General features: G+C 24.7%; 1 protein-coding gene across 1 annotated transcript; it reads left to right on the forward strand.

Annotated features, from left to right (window-relative positions):
• Window positions 1-2381: 2381 nt before the first annotated feature.
• On the forward strand, window positions 2382-23733 carry LOC129981826 (AP-4 complex subunit epsilon-1-like). Its single transcript, XM_056092849.1, has 19 exons — window positions 2382-2646; window positions 3280-3351; window positions 3799-3922; window positions 4916-4989; window positions 6513-6634; window positions 6720-6885; window positions 7867-8030; window positions 8658-8731; window positions 8834-8956; window positions 11616-11728; window positions 11890-12029; window positions 13547-13659; window positions 16235-16329; window positions 18075-18257; window positions 18811-18879; window positions 19720-19831; window positions 20505-20637; window positions 23366-23492; window positions 23580-23733. Exons 1-19 carry the CDS (start codon window positions 2485-2487, stop codon window positions 23625-23627), a joined length of 2214 nt encoding a protein of 737 aa, XP_055948824.1. The 5' UTR covers window positions 2382-2484; the 3' UTR covers window positions 23628-23733.
• The last annotated feature ends 271 nt before the right edge of the window (window positions 23734-24004 follow it).

Genomic DNA, 24004 nt, shown 5'->3' on the forward strand with positions numbered 1-24004 from the left:
TAAATGAATTTAAATATTTAAGTAAAAAAAATTTGATAGCTTTTTCTTCAATTTTCCCCAAATTGAAATCTAACGGAGAGCCGCATCAAATCTGTAATGCAAGTTGAGGGAGACCGTTTTTTATGTTCTAAAATAGTCAAGAACTATTTGCGGAATAGTATGAATCAATTGTTTCGCTTATTTATTAAAAATGATATCTAAGAATTATAGACCAATTTTCCGAATTAAAAGCAAGAAAAGTGATATTTTGATGCCTTTCAATATTTGCTTCTATGATTGTAAAATTTTACCATTATTTTCTTTTTTTATATTTCTTTTATTATTATATCAAAAGTATAAAGTTAAAGTTATCCAATGTGCACTTTTATATCTCTCTCTAAAATTTAATTTAATTTTGTTTGTTATTTGGAATTAATATTTCTTTATTAGAAAATACGCTAGATTGTAGAATATGCCATTCAGATTATAGAAAGCTAATATTGTTTATTTCAGTTCGAAGTTTAGAAAGAATATAGATTTTTCCCTCAATAGTCTTCTTTTTATAATAAAATTTATCATAATTCATGAAAAAATTTAGTGATTTGTCAAATCAAGCCCATTTTTACTTACTAATATAATCACAAATTGGCTATTTCGACCCGCCGAGAGGCATACGGAGAAACTTAAATAATCAGACCGCCTCAACAGCAACACTGGGAACTGTGGTTGAGTCTAAAGGGCATCACCGACAACGGTACAGCCCTTCCTTAAGGAAGTAAGTCATGTCATCGATGAGAGGAGCCAACCCCCCATCGTTTCGTATATGATATCGTCATGAGAGAACATACTGGAAAGTTGCGGGAAGACAATTCCTGCTAGTTGAACTGAATAAGCTTTCTTTTTTTAAAACGTATTGTAACGTCAAGGGAATTTTGTTTACATTTAATATAAAATTCGAATGCTTGAACACTGTTGTTTCCATCCGAATTATAAGTTTAAAAGATATTCATTCTTTCATTATTTATTTAATAAAAGTGTTTGGAGTAAAAATAAAAACAATTATTGCATCTTTTTTTTTTAAACTTGTTTAATTATATACATATACAACCAAGACAAAGAAACCCTATCAATGCACAGTGAATGTGTGTATGTGTTACAATTTGCAATTAATTTATTCTCTAAAAATATTTTCTGTATCTTTAACTTCTGACTTAATTGTACTTTTCTCATGGAATGGTTGATTTTCAAAACGTTGCACTCGCAAATTCTCTTCTAAAACTATATAAGTTCAAAATATTTTCTCAGCCTTTCTTTCCTATTTTCTGCCTGCCCATTCTTATGCTACAGTGTACTTAGTGTATAAAAACTGGACTGTTTCCCAGAAATTATAAAGAATAAAAATTGCAAAAGAGCTGCGTGACTATTGCTTCAAATCAAATGTTGTTTATAAAATCCCGTTATATATATATATATTGTGTTCATAAAAAGTATATTCTCTGTAGAACTGAGGGGAAATAGCAATTGAGGCGTTAAATAACATACAGGAATTGCCTTTATATTATAAAATGATATATAGAAAAAAGCATAAAGATAAAGTTAAAAGCTCTTATAAGTTTAGTTCCCGGTACTTTTGTCATCAATATAATTTTTCCAGGAGGGGCCTCAAAATATTTCAGCGTCTGTGGCCTTATATTGTCAAAATCTGGCCCTGGCGATTTGGCATAAGGATGATTTTTAATTGCCTGTGAAATGATCTTCTGTTGACATTCTTTATTGGCGCCATCTATTGACAGAATATAGAACAAAAGTGAAATCTTTAAAGAAATAACATCAAAAAAATTTTTTAAGAAAATTCTTAACTTAAATAAATTAATTAAATAGATAATTTTGGAATAGAATTCAAAATAAAAAATTAATCCTAAATATATAAATTAAATCACTCATACTTTACTTAAATAAATAAATTATTGATTACTGTTAATAAATTTTATTATTAATAATAATTAATAATTTTTAATTAAAGGTGTGGTTAAACAGCAGTTATTTGGAATAAACATTTAAAAATTATGACAGCAAAAATATTTACAATTCAAAAATTCGTGGATTATGTATCTCTAGAGGAGACAGCTTGGCAAAAGCAAAACGAATTGCTTGAAATCGAACTATAATGGAGTGGCGCACATGCCACTAACCTATAATGTCATTGTTGAGAAAAGGCAAAAACTTATCAAAAGTGTTTGAACGGTTTATATAAATTTTTCATTATTTTTCCTTTTTTTTTTAAAGAAAAAAAAAAGGTTTCTTATGTTTATTATCAAACTCCAATATAATAATGAGTAGAAAGAACATTCAACAAATGGATCCGAAGTGAAATCAAATCATGACAGATAAATATTTTTTATTTATTTTCTTTTCCAATAATACCACTGAGTGCAGAGAATATGCTAAGAACAAATATTTTAATTTAATTAAAAATATACAGAATGTGCATTGAACCAGAAACAAATGGCCAGATTTGTAGGCAAAACGTTCGAATCGTTGAATTCGATGCTGAGTAATTCTGGTTTGTTTATAAATCTTCAAGATAAAACATCAACAAAATTTATACCGTCGACGGTCGATTCAAAGAGTTTTATAAGGAAATTAAGAAATGTAGATTCAAAACAGGTATTTCTGCAGTTTAATGATTTTTGAAAATATCTCTTAGATTTATAAAGTAGTTGAAAAAGTATCTCTCTACATTTTTGTTTGTTACTGAGATATGTTGAATACAGAAATTTTTATAATTCTGAAATTGAATACCGACTTTTTAAAAACAAATTTGCCTGTTCTTTTTTGGGGGATTTAAGCATATGTTATTATATATCAATTATTTTGGTTGTTCATGTTTTTAATTTGTCTCTGAAATATATGGCTATTTTTTTTTTTCATGTGGCTTTGAGATTTTAATACAAAAGAAAAAAAAAATTTTAATCAAAAAATTTCAAAAATGAGATTTAAAAGGATATGCTAATATATACTAAATAAAACTTTTCTTTATATTTAGTATTACATACTTATTGTTTTGGATTAAATTTATTGTTTTTAATTTTTCATAAATATAAAGTAAAAAGGTTATTTTTAAATAGGTTAAAATCTCAGTAAATAAATGCTTAGTGAGATTATTTTATTGAAAATCTAAGGCAATAGTGAACAATTTCTAAGAGCAATGATAAAAATATGGATAGTTAACAATTTTTAAGGGCAATAATAAAATGAATCTATTTTATCATTTTGTGATTTTTTGTTTTGTTTTCTCAGGCTGAAGAAGAAATAATACAATCATACCTATCAGCTGTAGAAAAACGTCTCTCAGAACCTGATGTGCCAAATGTATGTATATATAATGCTGAATCTTTTTTAATTTCATATGTTTATTTTAATGATTAGTAGAAATAATTAGTATAATTCTGTTGCTGGATCTCAAACAAAAACATGCAAATTTCAGTGCCAAGTTGCCAAATAATTCTCATTGCTAAAGTTTAGTTTTGAATAGTGATATTAATTGACTATCATCAGCATTCACAATTAGTAACAAACCCCCCTTTGTTAATGAAACAGTTTAAAATTATATAATGTTTTTACATTGCTTATATTGTTATATAATGCATGTCTAGAGATCTTAATATATTTTATCAAAGAGTTTTAATTGGTTGTATTTTATAATATAGAAAATAAAGTTTAGCATTAATGATGAATTTTAGTATATATATTTTTAAATATTTATACTGTGAGATGATGGTAAATTTACATTTACTTAAAATTTTTGTTTCTTTATAGACTGAAATTGATGAATTGATAAAAGTATGTATGAATTGTGAAACAATGGGTTATCCTGCCCCTTTTATTTATGTACATTGTTTGAAACTTGCTCAGAAGGGTAACCTACAAGAAAAACATACAGGTAACCATTAAAGAAGTTATTTTTATTTTTCACCAAATAATATAACATTTGGAACTGTTTCTGACTTAGATTTTATTTCTTTCAATAGTTAAGCTATCATTTCAGATATTTGATGTATATTTCATTATGACCACCTTTGGTGAGCAGCTGGTTTGATGAGATTAATGCTTGCTACAATTTTTAATTAAATATTTATTTTATCTTAATTTTCAGCAAGATATATTTAATGTCAAATTTTATTAGATATGTTATTTATAAGAAGCTTTGCATGACTCTATTCATTTTATTATTAATTTTCCCTTATATTTTTGTCAACATCCAAAATATTCATAAAAAAAGGCAGTCACACTTTAATCATGCAATCTCATTTCTAATGTAAAATTTGGCATTTTTTTTATTTGTATTAATAGTATTTTAAATATCAAATTAAATCTTTTACAAATTCTTCAGAAATTTGAGTAAATATATTGTTTGATTTCATGAAATCTGCATTGCCAGGTTAAGAACAAAATAGAAATTCTTAAATAAATTGTGTATATTTAAATTTTTTATTAATTTTTTTATAATGTGTCGATATTTGGAGTATTTTTATTCTTAGGATTTAATTTCCTTTCAAATATGTAGTTGAATAAATTTTGGCATAAAATTTCTGTCTTTTAATTGAGAAGATCTCTATTAAAATTTTACGTCAGTCTAATTGAACACTAACATGAAAACACTGACGTGTTTTGATGAATGAGGTTGAATAGAATGCCACTGAAAATCATGAAAGAATGATTTTGAAAGGGAATTTCTGAGACTTGTGATATTCTAGGATTTCTTTCATTGTTAATTTTTTTATAGTTAAAAAAAAATTTGAATACATCCCTATTGTTTTTTGATAATTTTTTTTGGGGTATGTGTTTGATGGATTTAAGTTTTAGATAATTAATTTATGGAGTGAATTTTCTAAACATTACAGGTTTTGCATTTATATATATCTAAATTTTTCAGGGTATTCAGCTGTTTCATACTTTCTTCATCCGCATCATGAGTTAGTAATTCTTTTAATTAATACAATGCAGAAGGTAAATAATTATTCATTATATATTTTATTAGTAATTTGTGGAATTTTAAAAAAAAAAGACTGATAAGTCATGAATTTTTTTCATTTTATTTTTAACTCTTATCACATTATTTAATTATTGAACTTTTTGTACTTATTGAAAAATTTATTATATTTTAAGTAATTTGATTATCAGTTGAAGTTAAAATTAGCTTTAAATATGTTGCTTGAAAGACAACTATAATTTTTACATTATTAGTGAAATAATTTTCTTCATTAATTATATTTTCATTTTTGTATTTGAATTTATCATTTGCAACATTTATTCTTATTTTCATAAATATAATTTAATAAAAATTCTTATTAGTTGTTATGAAATTTTTTATATATTCATAAAAGCAAATTGATTAAAAAATGTTTTCTGTTTGAAATTTATGTAACAAATATCTTGATAAATCATGAACCTATATATATATTTCTCTTTTAATCTCATTATTAGTTGATTAACTTGAAAGAAAAAAAAGTTGTAAGTTTCATTTACATTTCATGTAATGAATTTATTGTCAGTGATCACTATTTACTTATAAAGATGAACAATGCATTTAAATGATATGTGATTGCATTTGAGTTAGGTTTTTCTGTTACGAGTAAAATTCCATTTTTGCAGAATTTATTTGATTTCAGAAATTGATTAATTTAATATTTTATATCTGATACCATAATGAAATCTAAGAAATTTTTTGCCTTATAATTAAAAAAGTCTCTGCCTTATCAAATGTCTCATTATAAATATTTTCTTTCTATTGTCTGTAAATTACCCATGTATCCTATTGTAGTTTAGTTCTACTTTTTTCTAGCATGGATACCTGATTTCATTGTTGCATACAATTTTTCCATCTATTTTGATTTCAATTTTAAAATTCTTCGACATATTTTACAGTGGAAAAAAAGCCTTTGCACTTTTATGCGCCAATATGTTATGGCACTTTTTGCACTTTTAGGCAATAATATTATTTATTTATAAGATTTTTCCATTGTGCCAGCCACTTAAATACTCTGAAATCCTTAAGTCTTTTACGATTACTGGTGATTCTTCAATATACATTGAATAACTGCCATTTTTAAAACAGTTCAAAACACATTGTCAGCATTCAGTGTGCAATCATAGATTTTAAAAACTTAGCAATTTTCTCTCATTTTATTGTGCTTGTACATTAAAATATCTGTTAAGTTAAAAAAAAAATAGCATTTGCATATTAATAACTTAAGGAAATGCCAAGAATTTTCGCATTGAAATTTTCAATTACTGTGAATATTCTTTTCTCCTATATTAATAAATAAGTATTATTTTTTAGTCTTTTTGCATAGAATTTATTGTCTCATTCTTAAAGAATAAATTTAAATAAATTAATTAAATAAAGAATAAATCAGCATAAGACCTAGACTCCTAAGCTGTTAACTGATGTAGACTATCTAGTATTATGTTTTCATCTTTATAAAAAAATGTCAATTCATATATTTATCCTACTACATTTTCCATTTTAGGATCTGTGCAGCTCTAACTACGTTGAAATTCTTTATGCTTTATCATCCATATGTAACCTCATTAATGTAGACACTGTACATAATATTTTCCACCTAGTGGAAGAAAGGTTAAATCATGAGAAGTGAGTTATAATACTTAAATTTTTTTTTCTTCTATCACTGAAGTTTGTTTTAAAAATAATTTTAAATGTATATATTTTCTGGCAGGTCTTCTGTACGCAAGTCTGCCATTTTAACTCTTGGTCACTGTCTTCTTTTAATCGATAGTCAAAGTGCTTACCAAATGTCCATTCCCAAAATAGAAAAGGCACTCACAGATAGTGAATTGGAAGTTGTTTCAGCAGCTGTTAGCACTTTGTATAAAATAATACAGGTAAGATTTCTCTGTCAAGTTTTTTTATTTTTAAAATTACAAATAGAAAAAGTAGCAGTTTTCAAGACAATTTTTTTCATGTTGATAGGTTAACTTTTATCAGCATTGTTTACAAATTTTTCTATCTAATATTTAAATTTCTCTCTTACTTTGTTCGTTTATAACATAAATATTATCATTGAATTGTTTAGTTTGTATTGACATGTGTGGATTATTTTCAAAATTTATTTCTTATTTGCTTATTTTTCTCATATTGGAAATTCACTGAAAGATGAAAATGAAAATATATAAATAAGTGTGAAGAAAGATGTCAAAATTAAATTATTAACTAGGTGATTGGGCTAATAAGCCCTTGAAAATATCAAAATTGGTTTACTGGAAAACAAACTGATGTCTTGTTGGTGATTTGGTTACTAAGACCAAAATCCATGTTTGACACCCGGCCAATTGCAAGGTACTCCCCCCCCTCCCTTCACACTCCTTCTCCTCTCTTTTTCCTTGCTTTTTCTTATTTACCGTGATTTGCTTTTGGTTACCCCTTCATTTTATCCTGAAAAAAACTCAACTGTATTAATATACATTCATTTTATTTGTATATTAAATACATAATTTTTGAAAAAAAAGTGTCCATTAACTTTTAAAATAACAAGTATTTAATTGTGAACTTTTTAGAAGTGAGGATGTTTTTTGATAATTTTTATTTTAATTATATTTTCTTTATGATAATAATATATAATATACATATTATAATATACATGATAATCACTAGTCATGATCTACTATAGTGTTTAGCTTTATGTGAGCTAGCATTTTTTTTTATTATATAATTTCAGCTGCATGTATGTGAAATTTTAGGTGATACAAAATTGTTTAAAAAAAACACCATTGAAAGTAACCGTATTTTTGTAAATTCAATTTTAATTGATTTTTCTAATTCTTAGTGATATTTTTTGTAAACTTCATATATCATATCTGTTTCAGAAACTTCCTTTTGATTTTACATATTTAATCAAGAGCTTGGTAGAATTGCAGGATCAAATTTTACTTAGACGTGTTCCTCGTAGTATGGTCTATTGTGATATTCCTGCACCTTGGCTTCAGCTTGATATTTTAAAGCTACTTAATTTGCTTTGCAAAGAGGCAGAGTATGTATATTTTTGTATACGTGTAACTCTAATTGTTATATGTGTATTTTTTAATTATATAAAATTAGTTGAAATTTTGACTTTAAAATGTATTAATTACACAACTCAAAGCTAATAGATGTTATATATTAAATTTTAAATTTGTAACATAAATTATTTTATTCTTCATGTCGTAGTGCATTTTCATTATTACGCACTAATCTGAATAAACAAACTGGCCGCCAAGGATGACATATTTATAAAAAAAAGTCTTGGTTTTTTTTTTTTAATTGATATTTTTTAATTGGTTATTACTTCCCTTTTTTAAAAACTAAAAATTTTAGACAAAAAATGTTTTTTATTTAATTTTTATGCCAAATAACTTTTTTCTCCTTACTTTGTATGATGTTTTTTTTTTTTTTTTTTTATTGAAATGTATATAGAATACAATTTATTGTGCAGAGTGGTTGCATTTTATTAGCATTCAACAAATTATTTCTTCATTAGTCAATTTTCCTTAATAGTTGTTTAGTGAAGTATTTCTCACAAACTTATTCATATTATTTCTACATGTTTTATTATGTATTTTTTGGGGTTTTTTTTCCACCTATTAAGTACGTGCATTCACTGTTTTGTGGTTTTCTTTAGGCATCATAAAGCTGTCACTCCCATTTTAAAGAAGACCTTGCAGCAAGTCGGATTACATAATACTCTAGCTCATGGTAAAGATCTTGTTTTAAGCCATACAATTAGATATCCACACAGTTACATATGTTTAACGAAGTTTTCATTTAAATTTGTTAATTGTATCTTTTAATTTCTAGCAATCATGTATCAAGTAATTGAATCAATTACTTGCATAACACCATGTAATGAATTAGTAGAAATGATTTTGTCATCTGTATCTATGTTTCTCAAATCAAAGAATGTCAATTTGAAACTAATGGGTAAGTTAAATATGTCATGATATGTTTTATTATTGTTATTTTTTATTGCTTTGTATTATGATTACAGTCAGCCTTATTAATTTGGCCATAAATGGGCATGAGAGATATATGTGATTAGACAGGTGTAGTGTAGAGATGAAAATTTCTGATTTTGTTTTAAAACATGTATATAGATTTGAAGTATGTAAATAAAGCAATGGAAATAAAAGCAACGTATTTAAAATTGCATTTTGAGCATACAACATGTTTCTTCAGTTCTATATATTAGTAGCATAATAGCCAAAGTTTTTTTTTCACAATATAATTATTATTTCTCTGAATAGGTGGTGCTATGTAGGTTTTATAAAATTAGGATTCTTTCATTTTTTTTTTTTTTTTTCATATTGTGATATGAGAAGATTGCCTATCACATGCTTTGCGGTAATACATAGGGTTTAAGCAGCTTATTTCACTGTTATTCAATCTACAACTCTTCAAGTTCTTGCAAATGTATAATTTGAAATTAAGTTTCATTTGAATATATTATGCATAATAGTGTTACAAAAATTTTTTTCTACTATAAATATCGCAAATTAATTGTAATAATGCAGCGCATTTACTCGCTAGTTCAGCAGCTTTCTTGCTTGCTATCTAATCCTCTCCAAAAATCTTATTTTGTCAGTGACTCCGACTGCTCTCACACACAACTTCTGACGATTCATACACTGCCGACAATACACACAACTTCTCCTTCAGCTTCAGAGTGCTCGTCTTTTATAGTTCCTGGAGGTGGGGCTAGAATCTTCAAACCAATCAGGGCGTATCTGAGTGTAACTTGGTTCCTACTGGATGGATCGTGAAATTTCTCAAACTTTCCAGTATGATCCATTTAGTCGCCAAATTCGTCGCCAAATGGTCGCCAAGCTCTCAGGTCATTGACGCACAGGACAGATCTTACAAAGGTCTTTCTTACGATGACACTATTCGGTGCCGGGTAGCAAAATTACAGATTTGTAACAATAGTGATCAAATATCTTGCATTTAGATTTATTAACCTTTGCAGTTCTGATGTAAGCAAGTAAAAACATTTTGTTTTGACACCTTATAGATGTAGTTTAGTGTAATTTTGCTCTCTGCCTTTTTTTTTTTTATCTTCGTTTACTGTGATGCTTTCTTTTTTTTGAACAAACATGTCTTAATTTTCCAGTTGTTTGTCATTCTCAATTTCGAATGCTGTTTCTTGATTATGTATTTCCCAATTCTTTTTAAAATTTGTTTCTCTTCATTGTTTTAAATTCTGATTTTTTTCCCCCTGTCAATCAGTTTGTGTTTTTAGATTTTGCTTTTTATTTTCTTGTGAAGAATTTCTTTTCAAAGTAGTTCTGAATGAAAGATAAATTTTTTTGAACAAGGCATATGAAGATATATTCTTGAACCATAATTTCTATTTTTTTTTTTTTTTTTTGATCAAGAGCTTTAAGAATTCTTCAAATAATTGTTTTTTTATAATAAATCACATGATGATTTATCTGCAAAGAAACATAGCTTTCAGCTAAAATACTACTTTTATACTTGTTAAATATCAAAAGGCTGGAAAATAAGCAAGTAGAAAGGTGCATTTAACACTCAGAAAAGTAATATGGTGTATAATTATTCACATTGTTTTAATTGTCATAATTGTTTATTGCATTGAATAATAAATATATATATTATTTTAAATTGAATTTTCCCCAAAACTTTATCTTCATGTTCTTACCACTCTGTATGTACTTTTTAACAATCAAAATTTAAAAATAAATAAATAAAAATGATGCACTGTCTTGAATGATGCCTCAAAGGAGAAAAAAGGCATTTTAAATAATTTTTTTTTTGTATTTGCCTTTTTGTTGTTAATTTTTTAATAAGTTTTGAAACAGACTTAGCCATTGAAGTTTTCCCTTTAATGTTGTACACAGAAATGCAATGTACATGATTTTCAAGATTTTGTAATACTTATACTTTTTTAGCCACTTTGTCTAAACTTGTTAACCTTTTAAGCCCATGAATGCTGTACTGAATTGAATGGAGAATCTTTAATTTTTTATTTATTTTTATTTATGAATTTTATTTATTGAATCATTATTAAATGCTTAATTTATTTTTCACACAATGTTATCTAAGTAACAGGATGACTAGACAGTAATGGGGTATAGGTGTCTTGGGCACTAGTTTTTGAGAGCTCCATGAACATAAAGCATTAGTGTATTTATGCTATTTTTTAAAGCCAAATGTGATGAAAGGGTGAGAAAACTAATACTATGCTTGAGTGCTAAACATACATGCTACACAATAAACGATGGTAAAGGGTGTAGATATATAGAACTCAGACACCATTTACACTTTCTATTCTATTGTCGGAAAGCCATTTATTTTTGTAATTAAAAATATCTATATGTTTTTCCTTTTTGTACATTATTCTGTTATAATTTTTTTCTTGAACTCTTGTATTTTCCTTATTAGGCAGATATCTATTATATTAGAAAGATATTTTTAAAATAGCAACATATAATTTAATTTTAGTAGTTTTATTGATTTATCTAAAAAAATATTGAAAGATTAAATAAGGCAACATATATAAAGGTGAATGATTTTGATATGAAGTCTTACCACGTGTTTGTGTTAATGGAAAAATTTCTTTCAGGTATTGAAGGAATGATTGTCATTATCAAAAGGTTAAAACCTAGTATTACTTTGGCTCAACAAGAAATCATTATGGAATGCCTTCAGTTACCTGATGAGACATTAAAGTTAAAGGTAAAATAGTTTAGTTTCTTTTTTAATTCTTCTTACTGTTTTCTAAAAATTTTCAGAACTGAATTAAAAATAAAAAAAAATTCCATATGAAAGTTAATTTTCTGGTATATGAGACCCAGTTCATATATCATTAATATAATTACAGCATACCGTAATTTTAGACTCTGGAGCTTTTATTTCACTTGGCAAATCCTTCTAATGTTCAAGCCATTTGCAAAAAACTTATGGAATTTCTGACGTCTTCTACAAAAGTTGACAAGAAGAAGGAATTAGCAATGAAAATACTTCAGTTATCCGAAAAGTATCCTTCCTGTTTTGCTGATGTTTTGATAAATTTATATTCTTTTTATATGTGAATTATGCATGAATTTTTTAAATTTAATTCAGCAGCAGTTTTAATTTACCAATTAAATGATTTGCCATAATCTTAAATCCTGAAATTTGTGATTTCTCACCAACTCTTTTGCTTTCGATAGCTGCACTTCTTTTACTGATGCACATGTTATGGCAGCTATGATAGCAAAATTTTTGCTTGGAGACAATTTTGCCAAATTTTTGAAAATAGCAATTTAAGTAATTATCAGTTACTTAAATACTGCTGTTCTTAAATATTTGAATTAAGAGATTTTTTTCTGGCAGTATTTAAATTATTGTTGATTTAAATTTTTCTCACCAACTCTTTTACTTTTGATAGCTGTACTTTTTTTACTGATGCACATTAATGGCAACTATGATAACAAAATTTTTATAGCAAAAATATTAATATAAGTAATTATTAAAATACTTCTTATAGTTTTATAATACTTTTTATAATATTCTTAAATATTTGAATTTAGGAATTTCTTTCTGGCAGTACTTAAATTATTATTGATACATTAGTTTGAGCAAAAGATGAAATAAAAATGATATAATTTAAAATATATTAGTTAATTTTTGTATCATGAATGCTGTTTTTTTTCCTGTCAAGAAGAATATGAATCTGTTCTTGCTACACTGAAAAGATATTGAATATTTGATGTAATAATTCTTAAAAAAGTATTAAATAAAGTAAATCTTAGAGTAATGTTTATAATTACATTTTGATGAAATTTTTTCATTATCTTATATTAAAATAAATTATTTCACAAATATGAACTTAGCTCTATCATGAAATTCAGAGCATTGAATTTTCCAGTGAAATGCAATTGTAATAATTTTCTAATCCTTAAATTAATTACTGAATCAAGGTAAATAAATGAAATACTTTTTTTTGCCTTATTGATGAATCCCCCCCCCCACTTTCCACAAATATTTTTCTCCTATAATTGATTCATATTGGAGGACATCTCAGATATGGCAATGGGAACCTTTCAATTCGATGGTTGATTCTCGCTGCCGATGGCTATAAAAATGATGTGGGATTGACTACCCACTACCAATGAGGAAATGCCTCTTTTGGGAAAGATTGTGCCACATATCTTATAATGGCCATTAGATCTCAATTGTAGTTTTTGCTTATACTATTGTAGCATAGTCATTCAGATTTTATATGTATGCTGCAAGGCAGGTCAAAGTAGTGGATTTTGATTGCCTTATTGATGATATTCATTCTTATTTCTGAGCAGTAACTTTTTAAAAACTGTAATATGTATTTAGCATGCATAATAATGTTTTTTGTTTAGTAATTTTTTTTTATCACTATTGACCTTTGTATTAGAATATGAATGAACTGTAATAAGTGACTTTTAATGTTTTTGAATAATTTGTAACTGAATTTATTATTAAATGAATTATGTACCCCTGATCACTGCATTTTTGTTAATCTTAATTTTTAAAAAGATTTAGTGATAAACAAGAATGGTTTATATCCATTTCTTTGTCTGTACTAATGGAAGCTGGTGATCTTTTACCTACTTCAGAATTGAACAGAGTTATTAACATAATTTCAAAAGGTATGTTTATTGCTGGATTTTAAATAATGTGAAAATTTTTTAATTCAAAACTAAAATAAAAATTTTACAACATGGAAATATTTCCTTGAAAAATTTATAAGGAAAGTTGTTTTTCTTTAAATCTTAAAGCTTTTAATTTAATTTCAATTAATTGTAAGCTTATTATGAATGTAAAGTTGTAGTGAATTTAAAATTTAAACAAGATTTTCATATTTACCCTATTTTAAAGTTGTATTTCACTGTTTTTCTGTTTAACATAAATTTTAAATATGGTTACTTTGAATAAAATCACTTAGACATATATTGAAAGTCTTCGATTGTAAGTGTTATAAAAAAATGAGGGAGAATTGAATTCTTTTTATTTATTTCATCCAATCCTTTCAAATACACTGTGGTCATAAAGTAACTAATGGGTGTAATGATTAACAAATGTTAAAATTCCATGTAATTTTGTCAAAATAATATCTGGAGTGTGATGAGGAGAGGAAAAATTAATCTTTCATGACAAAATGACAAATTTGAAAAAATAATAATGGATTTGAATAAAATGTCAAAATTTTGAAATATTCAGATAGTAATATTCATTTTTATACATTGCTAAGTAATCAGTATATTGGAAAATAATTGATGATGTTGGGAATGGTTTAGCATGAAAAGCACTAGAACATGAATAAAGAAAAATGTAGAAGGAAAACAAAATGTTTTATTATTTTCTCAGTAGTTTACAAATCTTCTTTTAGACAGTTGCATTTACATGTGGTAGTAGCATTGCAGTATGTATCACTGCAAAAGCAATCTGATGGCGTTTTTCAAGTCGGGCATAGTTTGGAAAATTCAATGTGTAACTTAGGATTTCATGTATCTCCAATACCTGGATTACTGAAGCATGGAATGACAAGCAATTATTCATTCATTATTTATTGAGTTAAGAAACATTTGATTGAAGACATCTAATGAGTAGAATCTCTATCTTTCATCCTACAATGCTAGGTGGAATATTTATTTTAAAGCAATTTTGATATATTGGGGTTCTTTATCATGGTTTCTAAACATTAATTTGTTGCAAATTTTCACATACCTCATTAGAATTATTTCTTTAAAAAAGAAGAAAGAGGAAAGATGTTTTTTTCCTGTGCTAAAAAGTTACTTTTGCACTGTTTCACATTAGATAGACATGCAAATGATATGAACCCCTAAATTGATTATTTCCATATTTTTCATTGCTATAATTTTTCATTTTACAGTTATTGCTTTAATACAATTCATTGCTTTTGCAATTCCGATCACTTTTCAATGTGTAAAAGATTTTGCTGCCACATGAATTTTTTAAAATGTCACTGAGACTGTAACAGTGAGAATTCAATTTCTTTTTGTATTCTGAAATATTTGCCTCTGAAATTTCAATAACTTTCATTAAATGTTGTTGCCACTATGAAGTTCATTATTAAACAGTTATTTTAAAGTTTTCTCTATATTCATTAATAAATTAATAGAATTGATTTATCAAGTGATAATTTAGATTATGATACCATTAAACATATATGATGCAGTTCTTTTTGTTTCTTAAAATAAAATCTTTTCAGAAATGTGTAAGTGAAAACTTTATGTATTATAAAAATTGATGCATTCTAAATTATTATATTCTACACTCATTATATTAAACTTCAAAAGTAAAACATGAATATAATTTATTTGTAAGAAAGAAAATAACTGATTTTCCTTTTCATTTTGTTATTTTCAGATGAAAAGTATGAAAATTTATTTTTATAAATGGCTACAATGTTTATACTTCAGAGTTATTAATTAAATTTTAATTTAATATTATTAGAAATCCCTCAAATGCTATAATTATCCATTTATATATATATTTTTCTTAATATATTACATGATTTTTCTGATTTCATTTGTTGTGATGTTGCACTATTTATTCAGTTTCTTGAATAAATCATATATATCATTAATTTGAATTAAGTTTTTAGACTTGGATATGTATGTAAATAATATTAAATTGAATGTTTTATTCTCAGTTGAATGTTATACTGCAGATAATTAATTGTATTTGGATATTTTCTAAATCATTTTTACTATTCAGTCTTTAAATATTGTTTTTTTCTGTTTATCAAACTATATTTTTAAATATAAATTTCATCTATTCTTTTAATTTAAAAATGCATCTATTTTTATATCAAAACTAATTATTCCATAATTTATTGAAAATGTCCTGTATTCAATAACAAACTGTTTAATTCATTTAGCACTTGAAGTGAGAATCAATAAATTTCAAAGATGAAAAGTTAAATAAATGAATCAATAAATCTTAATAATTTTTCCATTAACTTTCATTGGGTTTTAAATATTAAATTATGTTTAAGCATGTAAATATTAAGTTATTTATTTAACATACATTCAACATTTTTTTGAAACTTTTTTATGTATTATTTAATATTTTGATTGGCTTTTAAGATGTCATGCATTCCTATAATATATTGCCTTTCTTGTAATTAGCTTTTTAAAAGTTGTTTTTTTAAATGTATCATATTTGTATTTTATGTGATATATTTGTTATATTTCATAGATTCTACATTAAAAGAGATAGCGAAAAAGTCTTGTTTACAAACGTGCAGGGAGGAAAAGCATCGCTATCCTAGCATTATAAAATTAACTGCATCAGTATGTATCAGATCAATTGATATCTTTATGTATTTCCATTACATATTTAATCTTATTTGAAATTCAGATGAGCATTCAAAACCTTAACATTGAATGTTTACAAGATAAATAATCTAAATTTTGTACTCAATTACAATAGAATTACAAAAAAAGAATTGTGAATAATGTATATCATTAGTATTTTTATTTGTGCTCTTTTGGTTCTGTAATTGTTGAGAAATAGTTGAAAATTTAATTTTTTTTTTGTATTATTCACTAATGGAATCTATTTATTGATGCATTTCAAAATTTGCATTCATTAAAGTTGCATAGTCCAAATTATATTTCTATAAAATGTAATAAAATTTTGAATTTATAATGACTAAACTATTATTTAAGTGAATTTTAAGTAATTTTATATTACCTTATTATTATTTTTATAAAACTTGTACTTTATTGCATTATTAGTTTTTGTAATGAAATTTTTTTAAGTACTTAATTCTTTGTTCAAACATCTTTATAAATTAAAAAAAAATAATGTTTGGCTATAAAAGTTTTTATCTTTATTGTCTATGAAATGATTGCTAAAATATGTGATTATAAAAATTTTAATCTAAATATTTTTCAAAATAATTAGTTAGGAAATGCAGAAGCAGAATGTGCATAGCTAGAATAATTTTAAAAAATGAGGTATTAAAACATTGTGATAAATCTGCAATATTTTATCAACACATAGTTTTCATGAATAACAGCACCGCTATTATTTTGGTTAATGAACTTTAAATTCACACTTGAACAGTATTGGACATTTCGAAGATCTGGTGTCAAGGAACAGCACATTATTTTCCAATGTGTATGGGACCAATATGTATTGTGAATATTGCAACATTGATGAAAAAGCAGAGATCAAAGAAAAATATTTCTTGTATGTGAGAATGGTAATTTTCTTTTCTAAGATGTTTGACATCATCCCTTCATGAAATGAATTGAAATTTTCTAAAGACTTGGTTTTTCTTTGTTTTGCCATTGAATTTTCTTCTTCAGTGTCTAAATAGCTCAATATACTTTTATATCTCTGGCATTTGTATGTGAAATTATTATTTCTTGTGAACTTCCCATATTTTTAGTTATTAGCTATCAACATGATTTTCTTTAAAAACACTTGAGAAACAATAAAAATATAGAAAAAAAAATCTGAATTCTGTTCAGTTTTCAGAAACAGCCTTGTTGTCTTTAATTTGATTTGATTACATCATGATAATTAGATTTGATTGCGAAGATAAGCAATTATAAAGATAAGCAACTATAAATAATATATCAAAGTCCAAAATATGTTTTTGTTTGTAACTTTTAAAGGTAAAAGGTAAAAATAAAGATTTAATTACAATCTTAGCATTATTTGATAATCAATTCTTATTTGGATTTAAGAACAAGTAATTTCAACATTTACCAGTTCAGCTACATTAGAATATACTAGTTAAAAAATGATTGCTAATTTTTCTATTTTTTAATATTGAGAACTGCTACGATTGAATAAATTGTAGTTTGATTGCAATTGCTCTAGCACATTTAATAAAGCATAAAATATAGTTCTGAATTTTAAAAAAAATGCTGAATAGTAATTTAATAATAATGAATTTCTCTCACTTTTCTTATTTATGACTTATATTTTGGGTATTTATATTTTAAAATTCCTTTGTTGTTTTTAAAAAATAAACTTAATTTTTTAAAAAAAAATTTATAACTTTATTTTTAAAAATATTTAGGTCTTATCTACTTTAGCTGAATTTGAAGAAATTTTACCGATCATATTACCACATGCTGATGAAGAAGCTTCCACTTGGGTTTTAGTTTCCTTGACAGAAATTCTTTTGAAATCTAAAGAAATATCTTCTAGTTTTACTGCATTTTTAAAAACTTTGGAAGTTAAGAATGAGTATCCAACTGAGGTAAGAATTTTTTTTGTATGTAATACAATATACACTTCTGAAACAAATGAAGCAAACAATATATATCTAAAATTTTGTATTACACTTATTTAAAAGATGTCTAGAATTAAATTATAATAAAATAATTTTTTAAAAAGCAAAGCTGATTAATATGTTTTCTCTTGATAATTCAAAATGAATTGTTTTTAGCACTAATATCATTTACATGTAATTAGGGAGTAAAAATTTGTTCAAAACTTTTAGAAATAGCTGTTTGCATTTGTTTTACTTTAAATGTTATTGGTTTTAAGTTTCAAGGAAATCTTACAGCTATTTTGGGAAAAACATTTTGAATTATTTAAATAACAAGTAAATTTTTGGACTCAAATTTTTAGCAAGTAAGGAAATGCTTTGTTCTTTCACCTATGAAATATTTTTTTCTAACTCTAGTCTAAAAATAATTTTTCTAAAGATTGTTAATTAGTCCAGTTTATTTAGAAAATAAATAGTTTTTTTAGATAGAAAATAAAAATGTTTTTTTTTTCTTCTTTATCTTTAGTAATTCTAATTTTAGGTTTTGAAGCAATTGCTACAAATTGTTGAATGCCTTGGTCAATTTCCAGATGTTGATTTAAATGAAGAAGTGAGTTTTCCTCCATTTTTATTTCTTTGTACTCTATTTAAAAATATGAAAAACTGCTATAGTTATTAAATTGATTTTGAAATTTTTCTTATGCTGAATAGCTATATACAGCTATATTTTTCTGCTGCTAACATGAGAAGAAAATGGAACTTGCATGAATTGCATCTAATTGTCAGTTTTTTTTTATGATAATAGAAGAGCTCTAAATAAATAATATTGATTTTTTTTAAAAAACAGTTTTCTTTTAATTTTTGTTTCAAAGTTTATTGCTTATTATTTAAATAACATATACTGCTGCTTTTGTTGTAAATTTATAAACCTTTATTATTTTTTAAAAAAACTTTTTAATAAACTATTCAACTATCACATTCTGAAATACATTGGAACTAGGATAATCAAAACCGTTAGGACTAAAATAAAAAAATTCTAATTATCCAAAAAATGAAAGTAAACAAACTAATTTCTATAATCATTACATTAAATATAAAATTCAAAGTGCCAGACTAAGAAGGCCAAGTTAAAAAGTTTGAATTATCCAAGTTTCAATATTCTTTTAATTATATACATATATTACTTTCAAAACTTCAGTATTAGTTTTATTTTGAATTATCTAATTAAATTTATTTATTATAGAATTTTTAAAAATGCTCTTTTTATATATAAAATTATAAATTAATTTCCTAATTTGTTCATAAAAATGCTATGCAATTTAAACTTTTTGACTTAAAAAGGATATTTTATTCAGAATGTTTAAATTACCTATAATTAAATGTTCTTGCTATTATTGTTAAATTTAAAGTACTAGAAAGTTGATTTTGTATTTCCATTTTATATTCATAGGTAGATCCTTCACTAACATTCTTAGATGGTTTTGTTGTTGAAGCTCTTGAAAATAACAAATCTTGCTATTTACCTTCATCTTATCGTGTTGCAGCTTTACCAGTAGATGAATGTGAGTTAAATACTATTTGATAAGACAAGAATAATTAAAAATATTTCTCAAAAACTCCATATAAAATAACAGATGAGTTATAAGCTAACAAAGAAGCATTATAAATTATTATTTTTACTCTGTTTAATTTTTGATATTATCTAATATATGAAATCTATTCATCAATCATTCATCACTTTTGTAATGTAGCCTAAATTCCTTCAGATGTTTCTATAAATTATTCTATGTCACCTCATTCTTTCAATTTAAATATCTTTTCTTAAATATAAATTGGCCGATTTTTATATATCTTATTAAGAGAATTTTAGGGCTTATGAATTAAGTAAGTTTGTCAAGTGAAGAGATGCTGATAAGCTTTAGTCATATTAATAAATAAAAATATGTATTATCTGTTCTGTTTCAATTTTATTAGATCAAGTACATTAAATTTCTATGTACTCATGGTATTTTTTGATTTTTAAATCTTAAAATTGGATTGTTATTTTTAAGATATTTTTTTTTAATCTTTACTTTTATATTTATCTTAATTTTTTTTTCAGTTTTAGTGTATTCTGGAATTATATTTAATTTTTTAAAAGTTTCGTTTTAATAAAGTATTGAAAATTAGATTAAAAAAATTTTCAACCTCTGTTTAGTGAAACCTGTGTTAAAATCTGTAAATGTTTTTTAATAGCTACTGCTGAATGCAGAACTGAAAGTCTTGATTACAGTGAAGTATCTTTTGCTCATGATTCTGTCTACAGTCCTTCTCAAAAGTCACCAACTTATAGTGAATTTAGTTCTCCTAGTACTTCTTTTCAAAGTTTGTAAGTATGCTTTATTTATACACCTTTTTGTTATTTAGCTTATCTGGTATATAAATTTTAACTTATGCCATTTTTCTGCATATTGTTATTAAAAATTTGTCCTTGAATTGTATTTCTTTCTGAAATTTCTGTTCAGTTAAGTTAACTACATAACTAAGATTGGCTGTAGACATCCTTTATTGGTTTAATTTTTATCCAAGATTACTCTCTAAGCTTTCTGTAGCTAATTGTAATTGCATAGCTGCCTTCTGTTGATTTATAGTTCTTGAAAGACATTAAATTTTTCTTATATAAATGAAGATCCTACCAAACTAGTATACAGTTCAGTTTAAAGGTTATTAGAAAAATGAAACAATCTTCTATCGCATAAAATGTCTTATTGTATTGAATTTGATGTATCAAATTCCAATATGAAATATCAAATCAGCAGTTATATATAAAAGTTGTTCAGTTTACCTGCATTTTTTTCTGTACTCAATCACAAAAAAATGTTTTATATTACAGTATAACATATTTGGAGAACTGAAAATTGTTATTAAAGATTCTTCTATAACTAAATTTTCATACAAATTTTTTTCTATTCTATGTTATAATTTGAGAAAAATGAATCTTCTAATTTTTACAAGAATTCTTTTAAGTGCAAGTTTTTTTTTCCATACATATTTTGTACATAAATAAAATAAATAACTTTATCTTTTTAAAATTTGGGTTCTTTTTATTTTCGTTTTTATAAATGTATATATTTGTTATGATTTTGTTTCAAAGTGATATTATATGATCAATTATTTTACTGCTCCAAACTGCAGAGTCTTCTTTTTGCATTATGTACATTTAATGTCCTTACTATTATCGATTTTTATTTCATATTATATATATCACTACTTTATTTTTTTCCAACTAATACGTTGCCTGATTTAATAACTTTTATGTATGTTTTTTTAGAGAACAGTAAATTTGCTTTCAAATAAAAAAAAATTATGTTTTCAGATTTTAAAATTACATTAATAATTTAAAAATTTAGGATCAAACCGAAATTATAGTCATATGTATTCTCAATATATGTTATCACAATTTTGATTTTTAGAAATACATTTTTAATTCCTTTAAATATCAGTTAACTATGAATCACACACAAATAATTTTATTAAATTATTACATATATTTAATTTGGAACAATTACAAATTTGCACATAAAAAGAATTATGTAATAAAAATAATCAGTTACATATTTTAATTCTTTTATCACACAAAGTATCTAAATGCAATCATAAATAAATATAATCATTTGCAATAAAAGAATACAATCATTATCATTAAAATATTGTTGTTAATTTAAAATTGAATTATATTATTTGATGTTATCAAAAAAAAATTATTCCATTTATATATCATTTTTCGTAATCTAAGAAATCAGTAACTTCCAGTTGATTGTATTTGTACTGTATATCTATGATAGTGTTGTCATAGTGTATTCTACACTCAAAGATAAATTGCCTATCTACAATTTCATTATGCAGTTGAAGCATGTCTTGCAAGCAGTGTTATTTATATAAAAAAAAAGAGACAACACCTTTTGTGGAACTCAATCCTTTTTGACATACCTGTCCACATCTGGAATTGCTAAACCATCCTTTATATTTCTTGGATTAAATCTCCTGCAACTATGATTTGATTCCAAAGATAAAGGAACCGTTTTTTTGGCATTTTCTATTGAATTGTTCCAGATATCCTTTAAGTGATAGATCACTCCATCTGAATTGTTAGCAAAACTTATGTTGTTTGGTGTTCTGCGATTTCTACATTTCTGATAACAGGTTGTACATGTTGTTGATGATTATACTGAAGGCTTGCAAACATCTCAAGCACATATTTATATTGCATTAGCTGTATTTAAACATTGCTGTCATTATTAAATTTCCAATTTTTCTTTAATTTTTTCATCTTGATAATTAATACTGATGGAATAAAAATTATATATATATATATATATATATATATATATATATATATATATAATATAATGTTATTATTTTTTAATGACTGAAATATTTTTACTTGAAGAAACCATTGTAAAGTTCAGAAATGCTGGAAGGCTCGAGATCTAATGGCATCATAGCCAGTCTTCTGGCCATTTGTAATAAATAAATAATTTAAAGAAGCATTTGAGTCCAATAGTACAGTATTTTTCAAAGGAAAAGTAATAATAAATTCGTTTTTTTTTTAATTTGAAAAAGTAAAATAATTTTAAAATTAATTCTGTAAAAAAAATTACTTTTAAAATAAATAATTGGATTAATCTTTTTACAGTTTAAATTTAAAAAGAATCATAGTAATTCATAATAAATCCACCATCTTGATTGTTGTAATTTTCTTTTAAAATAAATTTAAATAAAATATTTTTGAATTTTAAAGCTGATAATTTAAAAAACATTTTCTAATCATAAAAGTGGAGGTATATTTTTAATTTTGAAATTGAATTGTTTTGCAAACTCTTTTTCCATCAGTACCTAATCCTGGAAGATCAAAAGCCATGTGAGCAAATAAATTTGGAATTTATTTGTTTATTTTTGTAAAAATATCATAAAATAGGATTTGTCAAGAAAATTAATCAAAATACTCAATTAACAATTCGTTTTTGTTTTACATTTGATATATATTCATTTAATATGAAATATTAGATATATGTAAACTTTTTACTATATAAAAAAGGAAATTTTTTCATTTACAGAATTGCAGAGAAAGATTTGCAACCTCCTTTCACAACAAAATCACCAAATATATGGACAGAAGAAGGCCGTAAAAGTATAAAAAATAAGCAGGGAAATTCATTAGAAGTTGCAGCTAAAGCTACAGATGTATGTCTTTTTCTTCACATATTTTTAAAACAAGAATTGCGAATCTTAAAAAACATTTTAACAATTTTTTCAAAAACTTTATTTCAGAAAGAACAAGGGGATGATCTTAAGAACCTTTTTGCTGGGGTGTCTTGAATTTAAATTATTTGGTGACCGAAGAAAAAAAGAGAAAGGAAAAAAATTATTTATGAGCTCATGTTGTTGTGATATTGATTTCTGAATAAAAATATTTTAACATTTGTTTTAAAATGGGATTTTCATTTTTATTTTATGTTTTTCAATTATTAGAAAAATTATTTGTTATTCTAGTTTTATACATTTTCTGAAATTTAATTTTTTAGAAGATGTAATTAGTAATTTTGTGTATGCCAAAAAAAGAAACTTTAATTGCTAAATTTTATTTAAATTTATCTCATTCACAATTCAATAAAATAACTTTTATTCTGTTAACAAATATATATTTGAAATAAAATTAAGTCTCAGTTTTATAAAAACTTATTATAACTTTACTT

This window comes from Argiope bruennichi, chromosome 8 (assembly GCF_947563725.1).
Source record: "Argiope bruennichi chromosome 8, qqArgBrue1.1, whole genome shotgun sequence".
NCBI classification, from domain to species: Eukaryota; Metazoa; Arthropoda; class Arachnida; order Araneae; family Araneidae; genus Argiope; species Argiope bruennichi.